Here is an 11,801-nt window from a genome sequence, read left to right on the forward strand (position 1 = left end):
TGGAGGCAAGTAATAGTACAATATAGTAAAATAGCTCTGAAGTGATGATCAAATATAAATCTTCTGACGAGATTTCTACCCTAACTAGCCACACGGTCTTGTACAAGTCACCTAACCTTTATGGCCTTCATTTTCTAATATGTAAACCCAGGATTATCCTGTGTCCTGATTTGCAGTTCCAAAATTGTTTTCCGTGCATGCATGTTTAATTATAATACCACAACAGATGTCTAAAAAGCTTTAGCTTTGCTACACCATGTATCCAAATGCCAATTTTACCAAAAAGCAAACCACTACAAAAGCAAAAATTAAAAAAAAAAAATTTTCACTTTCAACTGTTTCCTACATTGTTAAGGATTTATTATTGGTATGTTTAACAAATTTTGTTTACTCCTTTCAAACTATTTGAAGATGAGCTTTCCAAACTTCCTTAGGATATTTCAATAACCCAGCATAACAGACTCTCCATGATCTGCCTCCTCTCTACCTACTTCTCTAGCCTCATTCCTCACTATTCACATATATCCCCTCTCCATTCCCTGCTCTCATGCCATTGTTTCTTATTGCTTAGATGTAGTTATTAATTTTATCTTATCTCTTCCTGGAATTCTCCTCCCTTTCTCAAACTGGTCCACTCTATCATATTTAAATATGTAGTTCAGACATCACTTCCTCTGGAAGTCCTTTACTAAACCCCTAGACAAAATTAAACTCTCTCCTGTTTTTGTACATGGCCCTTTTGTGTACTTCTGCTGCAGTAGACTGCACATGTATTACATTTGCTTATGTATCTGTCTAAACTGTAAGCTCCTTATGCTTATCTCAGAATGTGACACATAGTAGGTAGTCAATGTGCATTTGTAATCTTTCATATCAAATGTCTAAACCTTGTTATTACTCACAGGTTTTTTATAGGCAAGAGGGTCACAGCAACAGCCAAGTTATTGAAACACAGAAACTTCAAGCAGTAGTACCACTCCCAGATGCTGGAGTCTATATTATTGAAGTTCGAGCATATAGTGAAGGAGGAGATGGAACAGCTAGTTCTCAAATTAGGGTACCATCATATTCAGGTAAGTTTTGACACAGTAGATTTAATTTGCTGACAACCAACAATTACGAGATGGTATGAAAGTCATGAAAATTGATGTGATAGATTTCATGGTTCAGAGATTTTGAGGGATTTCTCCTCTCTGATTTTTATATTATCTTCTGATTCATATGAACCATAGTAATCTGCTCACAATTGCAGAATTTCTACAAATCTAGAAAGGAGTTGACATTTTCATTAGAATGTACTGATTTGTGAAATGTCCTTGCCTGTCCTGGTCTCAAGTAGTACCTTGCTAGCCATTTGGTTTTTGGAGTATAGCTTTTAAACTGATATTACACTGGTTTTGACATACCTACATTTCTGTGGTTTTGATTGCCTTTATTGTTAGAAAATAAGGAATTTAAAGAGAAGCTTGTAAAATTGAAATGTGACCATATTTATTGATTTCTAAACAAATTATAAATTTTATTGTACATTATTATTAACAATATTAATAATTGCTAGCTTTCACTGACCCTTATTATATGTCAGGCATGGTCAAAAGGGCTTTACATACATCATCTAAGTTTAGTAACAATCATATGAGATAGGTGACATTTTTACTGTTTTGCAGAAAACATTTAAGTAACTTGCCTAAGACCACACTATTACTAAGTTTCGGAACCAGGATCAAAACCTGGGTATGATTGTCTCCAAAACCACATATCTCCACCACCATCATTATTACATAAGCAAGGGAAAACTGATTAAAGGAAGCAAGATTTTAGAAATTTAGAAGAAAGCAACCATTTCGTAGAGATAGTAAAAAAAAAAAAGCAAAAATTAGATAGGCAAATTTCTAATTTTAAAAGTATTAGACAATTTTATGAGAACATTATGAAACATTTTCTCATGTACAATTAGTGGATAATTAGGAACATCATTTGTTGAGCAATCATTGCCAAGCAGAATTATCAACCTACAGGGAAGTGTCCCGTCATGCTCTGTATGTGGCCCTATGTTATTTAACGTATTTATCAACTTGAAGTCAGACCAGAGGCATTGCTTGTGATTTTTTTTTTATGCCACCAAGTGAAATGGGAGATAAATACAGTGTAGAAAAGAATGAGACAGACTGGAACTTTGAGGAAAAGCTACTGACATAATACTTGATAATTTTTTTAACTTTTTAAGTTCAGGGGTACATGTGCAGGGTTGTTACACAGGTAAACTTCAACTTGTGTCATGGGGGTTTTGTCATTCAGATTATTTCATCACCCAGGTATTAAGCTTAGTACCCATTAGTTATTTTTCCTGATCCTCTCCCTCCTCCCAACCTCCACCCTCTGATAGGCCCTAGCGTGTGCTGGTCCCCTCTGTATGTCCATGTGTTCTCATAATTTCGCTGCCACTTACAATACTTGATAAGTTCTCACATAAAAATACAGGATAAGGAACATTATTGATAATTGATAAGATTTGCATACCTGTAAATTAGATATTACATCAACATTCATTTCTTTTTTTAAAAAACTGTACTGTGGTTATATTTTTAAAAGCCTTATTTTTAGGAACTATACATTAAAATATTTTGAGGAAAAGATGCATCATATCTGCTATCTGCAATTTCATTTCAAATGTTTCAAAATAATGTATATATGTATAGAAATAACAATAAAGCGAGAATGATAAACTGTCAACATTTAAGGAATCTGGGTGAATTCCTTAGTCTCACAACTTTTCAGTACACCTAAAAGTATTTTTAAATGAATAGTTAAAAATACAAAACATAAGATGGGAGAAATCTGACTTTTTTCAGAAATTCTGGTGAAAAGATCTAAGAATTTAAATTTTATTGTGGTCACACAAAAATTTAATATGCTTTATGGTTCATTTATAAAAGTATAGTTTTAACAACAAGAAAAGTTATAATGTCTCTGCATTAATTATTTCACAATTGAACTGTTCAGATGAAGGCTGAATTTTCAAGAGCATCTTAAAAGACTATTTCCTGAAAAGCAAAATATACGACAACCTTCCTCTTGCTTCAGCACGTCAGATTCCTAGACAGCAATACAGTGAGCATTTACTGAGGACTCATCACGTTCCTGGGATTAAACTAGGTGTTTTCTATATATTATTTTATCTTTCTAGCAATCCTTTGGGTTAGGTATTTTATTCTTCTCTGACTCTCTAAGGTTACTTTCAACTCCAACACAATCAGATTCTATAGTATTATCTGAATAAGATCAGCCTCAACCTTGGAAGTACTTATGACAACCTTAATTCTCCCATTTATATTTTAAATTGTAACTTCTACTCCAAGAAAAAAATTGTCAACTTTTATATTTCAGTTAATAAAATTTGGGCAGTGCAACCCACTTCCTGAGTTTCAGTATGGGAAACTCTTACACTATTGTCTACCTTAGACTCAGAACCTGAGTCATGATTGGTTTCATTTTTATCATATTGCAGAAACCAAACGTCTAAGATATTGAATGACTTGCCCAAGTGAAACAGCTAGTTAGTTTTATAGCTGGGGCAAGAACTTAGTCTAATGTTGCTCTTTCTGTTGTTTTGTGGGGTTGTTTTGCTATATGAAAGTAATATGTTTTAGCTTTGTAGATTCTATTTGAAATTTGAGACACAGACCCTACTTAGCATTCTGAAAGTGAGATATTTTTATAAAAGTGTCAGGTAAGTTGATTTAACAAATATGCAGCCACTCCCAATAGCTAGAAAGGATGTGTTCTTGTTTTTTATTTATTAAGCATGCACATACGACTCCAGTGAGTCTTTGTCATCTCGCCTTTCTTATAGCTCACAAGTGGCTATGTGCTTCACAATAACCCCATTTTGTACAAGTTGAAATATATGCATCATTCTCCAATATGTTGATTGATAAGTTCTAGTAGTGTATTAGCTGTAAAATTTTTCAAAGGAAAGATTTACTGCTTTTTGCATTTGTGTGTGTGTGTGTGCACGCCCATGTGTGTGTTTACCAAACAAATTATTCTCTAGCTCTTAAGCATCAGGAAAATAAATTCAGACTCTATCTTTGCAACTAAAATTACCCCCCCAAATCCCATTACACTCAGTCTAGCCAGAGAGGATTACCTTGACAGTAATTGGGTAATAGATTATATTATTATTATTAGGGTTTTAACTGAGGCCAATCATTGTTTTAAGAGAGATAATACACGAGTATCTAAATCCACTAATTCCTACCTCAGTTACTCTAAGCAAGTTTACAGCCTTTCTAAGCCCCAGTTCCACCTGCAAGAGGAGAATAAATAACTGTATTCACCATATAGGAATGTTATGAGGATCAAATAAGATAACATATATAAAAAGCTTCGTACAGTATGTGACATACAATAATCATTTATTAAATAATCAGTTATGATCATGATGCTTCAGAAGACTTCTGGCTTGAAGAACCACTCCTGATGTTAGTATCTAAAAGTCACTTAGTTTGTGGTTATGTAGGGCTATTAAAACTACTTCAGACCAATCAACCTTGGATCAGTCAGTTTAATCCAACAGCGATTCTAATATATTAGCTGTATGCAATGTTTTTGTCTCATAAAAGAACCTCTCCTGGGTATAAGAAAGAGTGACAAAAGATCACCATTTTTTGCCAAGTTTGGCATGAGAACCTAGAATTTAAGCTCACTCAACTGAAATAATCAAGAGCACATAAATAAATTCAGTTAATAAAATAATGTTATTAGATTTTAAAATTTACTAGAGTAAGCATAGTCATGTATTTCTTAATGATGAGGATAAGTTCTATTAAATGCATCCTTCGGCAATTTCATTGTGTGAACATCATAGAGTATGCTTACACAAACTTCGATGGTATAGCTTACTACACACCTAAGGCATATGGTATAGCCAATTGCTCCTAGACTATAGACATACACAACGTGATACTGTACTGAATACTGTAGGTAATTGTAACACAGTGCTATTTGTGTATCTGAACATAGAAAAATTACAGTAAAGATACAGTTAGTATAAAAGATAAAAAATGGTATACCTCTACAGGGCAGTTAACAGGAACAGAGCTTGCAGGGCTGGAAGTTCTGGGTGAGTCACTGAGTGATTGCCAAGTGAATGTGAAGGCCTATGACTTTATTGTACACTGTCGTAGACTTTATAACTGTATACTTAGGCTATATTACATTTATAAAAACAATTTTTTCTCTAATAAATTAAACTTAGCTTACTGTAACTGTTTTACTTTATAAACTTTTTAAATTTTATCTCTTTTGTAATAACACTTAAAACACATACATAAAACAGATGTAAAAAAACATTTTCTTTATATCTGTATTTTATAAACTCTTTAATATTTTTTATTTTATTTTGTTTGCTTTTTAAACTGTTTCGTTAGAAACTAAGACACAAACATCCACATTACTGTAGGCTTAGGCCTAGGTCAGGATCATCAATATCAGTCTTCCATCTCCACATCCTGTCTCACTAGAGGGTCTACAGGGGCAATCATACACATGGAGCTATCATCTCTTGTGATAATAATGCCGCCTTCTGGAAGCCCTTCTGAAGGACATGCCTGAAGTTGTTTTACAGTTAACTGTTATTCTGTAAGTAGGAGTACACTAAAGTAATTACTAAAAGAATAGTAAATACATAAGCCAAATAACAGTCATTTGTTACCATTATCAATTAAGTACTGTACATTATACGTTTATATAACTAGCAGAACAGGTTTGTTTACACCAGCATCACCACAGATATGTGAGTAACATATTGCATTACAACATTCTAATGGCTACGACGTTACTAGGCAATAGGAATTTTTCAGTTCCATAATAATCTCAGGGGGCCACCATCAGATATGTAGTCCATGGTGGACTGAAATGTTATTATGCAGCTCATGACTGTAAATTATGAATTCATATTGACACAAATTTTGTAATTTTTGCTCCATTTTCTGAACTATGCACTATCAAAATTGTTTTATTTTTTCTATCTGAATTTAGAATATTTTCATCATTGGTGAAAATTAAATCTCATGATTGGATGTGTTTGTTAGACATGGCATCACCTTTTCAATACAATATCTCATATATACTTGTCCCTTCTATCATAACTTTGGGAACCTCAGATAATGTCTGATTTTATAAATATAAAGAACACTCTCATCAGAAACAGGAGCGATCTTGCCCTCATTAGTCTTACATACTAAAAACAATTCTGCCCTAGCTCAAGCAAAACCAAGATAATTTGCTCCATTTGATGCTTCTTTTTTCACAGGTGGAAAAATCACAAGTGCACAGTCGACCCTTCACACTCTCTCCACATCTTCGTCATCAGTCACCTTGCTCTTGGCATTGATGATTCCTTCAACTTCCTGGTGAAAACTGCTGACTTAATTTGCTTTTGTTTGCTTTAGCTTGGTAACAGCGGTGAATAGAGTGTAGTGTAAGTGGAGAACCAGGATCCTGAGATGAGCTTGAGCTTTAAAAACTTGGGACTATACATGGTGAACTTACAGGAGGTTAGGGGGGAAATATTACTTATCCATCAGGTTTCTCTTTGGTTTTCGTAAACGGAGAGGACAGTTCTTAGTCCAGTAAAAATATGCAGATTGTATGTAATGAATTTTTGTAAGCAAAGGTAATTTCTGTCAAATGTATTCTTTACTTTTTTAATATGTTGGGATTTTATTTTATATCTGATGACTCCGAGTGTGTGCCATCCATTTGTTAAGTAACTGGCCTTTAGCAGATCTGTTTCAAAAACAAATACAAAAGTGAGAATGAAAAGTTTGCTTAAGACTAAGTCCAGTGTTTTTCATTTTCCCTTTGGCTGAATATTTCAATTGCCAAACCAGCAGGACATATGAAAAATGCTTCAGCGATGTGGTCCATTATAAGATAAGTACACGAAAATTCTCTTGAAAAATATTGTATGATTGCATAGTGAAATAGCAAGATTTGTGAATATGCTATTCTATATGCACCCCTAGAGCAAGTCATTAGGGTAGGGAATAAGCCATTTACATTAGTGCAAGATAGAAAGTGAGTCCAAATGAATTTCAGTGCTATAGTTTTTCATAAAGTACTATGTTATCTAGCAGCAAATATAATAAATATTTATTTTTAATAACAAAAATGGTTTAACATCACCAAAAAATATGATCACTAAAAACTGCAGACATGCTGGCATGGGTGCTAACTTAAAAATGAGATGAATGTGGGACAGAGCGTTTCCATTTCTTTACCTACTGCCAAAACAGATGTTGAATTAGGTCCAAGGTTTTCTTCTAATCGCAAAATTTTGCAAAAATTTTAAGGGCAATGAAAATTTGTTGTGCAAATAATTATGCATAGTCTGTAGATTAAAATGATTCAAGTATAACAAATAAATTTTGATTTTTAAAAACAGTTCCATGCATCACATACCACTGATAAAATCAACTAGTAAAATAAAGACAGTCTTTCTTGGATAAATTGAATTTTTAATTAAGCTGTGGAAACATGGCATCAGTACAGGGATTCAGCTAGTCTAGCCAGCTATGCACTGTTTGATTCTGTGGCTTGGGAAGTAATCCTTATTTGCTATTTCAAAGAGTCAACTTGAGTCTGAGAGATCCTAGAGAGTTGTTGGAAAATGAGATGAAAATTTTCTACTTGATGATATCTTAAAGAAGTTCTAACAAGCACAAGAATGTGCCAGAGTTGGCATCATACCCATGAAGATGCATGAAAGGATAGTTATTGCAAAGTCATATGCCAGAGAAGAGCCTGGAGAAACTATGGTTTTATAGGCGATGTTAACAAGAGAACAAAAATTGGTTTTATAATTTTATATAATTTAAACTTGTTAACTGTATTTGCTTCATTAATAACAAGCAAAATGAAACAATATGGAGCTCAAATTGCTAGCTCTCAAGGTTAATCCTTGTAGAATCAGAGAAGTGATTGAAGTTTTTGTTCTGAACATCCTAAAACAATAGTTTCAGAGCCACAGTAAAAGTCTGTATGTAGGTTACATATTCTCTTTGGGGAAAATTATGTAAGACACCCTAAACAAACAAGAAATTAGTTAAAAGACTCAGTCAATGATATTATAGTAAATACTACCGATGGTAAATATTTAAGCCTGTAAGTAAGTAATTATGACCAAGTGGCCTTTCTTGAACTCCTCCTTTAAAGTGGGAGAGGCTGGACTTTGCAAAAACAGGGATGCTAATTGTTTAGCTGGCAAAACATGAGCTCTCCCAAGTATAGTTTCACTTTATGAATTGTGCATCTGAATAAAAGACAGAAAGAATATTTTTAATGCAAAATAATTTTACATATTTCATGAATCAAGCCATTTTCTTCATTTTCCGTGGTGGTGTACACCAGATTTAGTGAAGGACTTTAAGAATCAACTTCTTACTTACACTCTCAGAAAGCAAAGCCCAGTAAAATATTAAACAAATAAAATGGCAAATTTAAATTAACCAATATTTTTAATTAGCTGATGGATGGTACATATCTGACAGAGTATTTACACACATAGAATGTCTGATGTATTCTTACAGGAATCAGAGATATGGAATGTTTTTACTTAACATACACAGAATATGTATTTTGCATCATAAACCTATTTAAAAAACAGGTTTTCAATGTTTATGTACTTATGTGCTGCATATCTGTTACTTTGTAGAAACCAGAAGAGCATTCTTATCAAGGTACATTATTTTTCAGCTACAGTACTGAGTTTTTTCTGCTATGGGATAGTAACCACAGTCTTAAATCACTAAAGAGACTGTATTTTTGTATAATGTCCATTGAATATGAAGAAAGCAACAGTCCTTATAATTAGAAATTTCATGAAAGCAAAAGTTTTGCATACCCAAATGAAGGTACTGTGGACCCCATGTCAAACTGTTAAATATATTGTGTACGATCTGTATATATACTATATATAAGGCATATACCGTGTGGAAGGCACAGTCAAATAATAGTTCCGTGTACTGTTCTTGTAACATTAGATCTTTTTAATAAATAATTCTCTTTTTATTGACTTTTATCTTCTCTCCTGTCAACTATATGAATGACATTATTTATTTTATGCAGACCACAGAATGCCAACGATTACAGTCCGATTTTAACACTGAAATATCATTATGTTATGCTGTTATGATTTTAGGTTCAAAAATCTCCAGAAATGTCCATGGTAGTCCCAACTTGAAAATTTGAAGCTATATCAAAAAATAAAACAAGAAATGAAGCAAATACACATGGGATAAGTTCGGGGTTAAACTCATGATTTTCTTTTCAGGAAAAGAGACTACATGAAATCAGTTTCATAAAGAATTTGTTAAATGCATACTTCTGCTTTTATTATAAACAGTTAATCCCAATCTATTCTAAGTACAATTCTCATAGGCATTGACTCTTTTTTTGTCCCTTAGCCCTGTTATACATCTCAACTATACCAATAATCACATTATAATGATTTGTTTTAAACGCTTCTCTCCAACTATGTAGTCACTGGGATTGCCCAGGGAAAAATATATTATTCTTGGAATTTCTCTCACCAGTGTCTAGCACAGTATCTAACACATATCAAATGAGCAGTAAATTGTCAGCCTTAAAATTTCCTTTGGAACGAGCTCCCCAAAACTGGGTAATCATCCAACACAGCTGGGAACCCAAATCTCCAAGTTCTCATTCAGTAGGTCCGAGACTAGGAAACCCTTGTTTTAAAAATCTTCTCAAACACAAAATAATACAACTCTATTAAAGGAAATTTGGCAATATCTAGTAAAATTTTATATGGATTTGCCCTTTTACCTAGGATATCCATACCTAGGGATCTATCTATTCCTAAAATAGATACAAAAATATGCAATATTAAGTGGATAAAACAAGATACAGAAGAGTGAATGTATGACCCTTTTGTGTAAAATACAAACACATTTACTAATATTCTGAAGAAGAAATAACGCAAGCATAAACTAACGACTAATAAAAAAGTGTTACTGATTGAGGAGGGAGAGAATGGGATGCGGGAACAAATATGCAAGCAAACTCTTTTTCAATGTACAGTACTTTTTCATAGTTTTGATTTTGGAACTACACAAATGTTTTAAATTAAATTAAACTTTAAACCAAAAGGAAAAAAAAAACAAAGCAATCTCCTAACATTGAGAATAAATAGAAGCAAATGAACCTGAATATCTATCAAGCAAACGGTGGGTAAATTGTAATTTTGCTCTTTTTTTAAACTTTTATTTTAGATTCAGGGGGTACCTGTACAGGTTTGATACCTGGGTATACTGCATGATGCTGGTTTGGGGTGTTAATGATCCTGTTACCCAGGTACTGAGCACAGTACACAATAGTTAGCTTTTCAACCTTTATAACCCAGCTCTCTCTCCCAGCTCTCCCTCTCTCCCAGCTCTAGCAGTACCAAATTTCTGCTATTGCTGTGATTGTGTCAATGAGTACTTAATGTTTAGCTCCCACTTATAAGTAAGAACATGTGGTATTTGGTTTCCGATCCTGCATTAATTCACTTAGGATCATGGCCTCTAGCAACATTCATGTTGCCATAAAGGACATGATTCTGTTCATTTTATGGCTGTATAGTACTCCGTGGCTTATATGTACCATATTTTCTTTATCCATGCATTGTTGATGGGCACCTAGACTGATTGATTCCATTTCTGTGCTATTGGGAGCAGTGCTGTGATGCACATGTGAGTGTCTGTGTCTTTTTGGCAGAATGATTTCTTTTGGATATATACCCAGTAATGGGATTGCTGGGTCAAATGGTAGTTCTAAGTTCTTTGAGAAGTCTCCAAAGTGCTTTCCACAGTGGCCAAAATAATTTACATTCCCCTCAACAGTGCATAAGTATTCCCTTTTCTCCACAGCCTCACCAGCATCTGTTGTTTTTTGACTTTTTAATAATAGCCATTCTAACTGGTGTGAGATGATATCTCATTGTGGTTTTGATTTGCATTGCTCTGATAATTAGTGATATGGAGAATTTTTCATGTTTATTGACCACTTGTATGTCTTCTTTTGAGAAGTGTCTATTCATGTCTTTTGCTCATTTTTTGATGAGGTTATTTTTTGCTTGTTCAATTATTTAAGTTCCATATAGATTCTCGATATTAAACCTTTGTTGGATGCAAAGTTTGTGAATATTGTCTCCTGTTCAGTAGGTTGTTTACTCTGTTGATAGTTTCTTTTACCGTCCAGAAGTTCTTTTGTTTAATTAGGTCCCACTTGTCAATTTTTGTTTTTGTTGCAGTTGCTTTTGAAGACTTAGTCATGAATTCTTTCCCAAGGCCAACATCCAGAAAGGTGTTTCCTAGTTTTCTACTAGGATTCATATGGTTTGAGGTCTTACATTTAAATCTTTAATCCATTTTAATTTTTTATGGTAAAAAGTAGGGATCCAGTTTCATTCCTCTGCATATGGCTAGCTAGCTGGCTATCCCAGCAACATTTATAGATTAGGGAGTCCATTCTCCATAGCTTATTTTTGCCAACTTTGTCAAAGGCCAGATGGCTGTAGGTGTTTGGCTTTATTTCTGGGTTCTCTATTCTATTCCATTGATCTATGTGTCTGTTTCTGTACCTGTACCATGCCATTTTGGTTACCATAGCCTTATAGTATTGTTTGAAGTCAGGTAATCTTATGTCTTTGTCTTTGTTCTTTTTGCTTAGGATTGCTTTGGCTTTCTTGGCTCATTTTTGGTTCCCAATGAATTTTAGAATAGTTTTTTCTA

The 11,801-nt window shown here is 33.7% G+C and overlaps 1 protein-coding gene across 1 annotated transcript in view; it reads left to right on the forward strand.

The window, feature by feature from the left end:
• Window positions 1-9,085, forward strand: part of CNTN5 (contactin 5) — a 1,330,348-nt gene extending 1,321,263 nt beyond the window's left edge. The window contains exons 24-25 of the mRNA XM_019035685.4: window positions 905-1,073; window positions 6,317-9,085. Of these exons, the coding sequence (XP_018891230.3) occupies window positions 905-1,073; window positions 6,317-6,420 (273 nt within the window). The 3' untranslated portion in view covers window positions 6,421-9,085. The remainder of the gene's footprint in view (window positions 1-904; window positions 1,074-6,316) is intronic.
• Window positions 9,086-11,801: the final 2,716 nt, after the last annotated feature.

Source organism: Gorilla gorilla, chromosome 9 (assembly GCF_029281585.2).
Source record: "Gorilla gorilla gorilla isolate KB3781 chromosome 9, NHGRI_mGorGor1-v2.1_pri, whole genome shotgun sequence".
Lineage (NCBI taxonomy): Eukaryota > Metazoa > Chordata > Mammalia > Primates > Hominidae > Gorilla > Gorilla gorilla.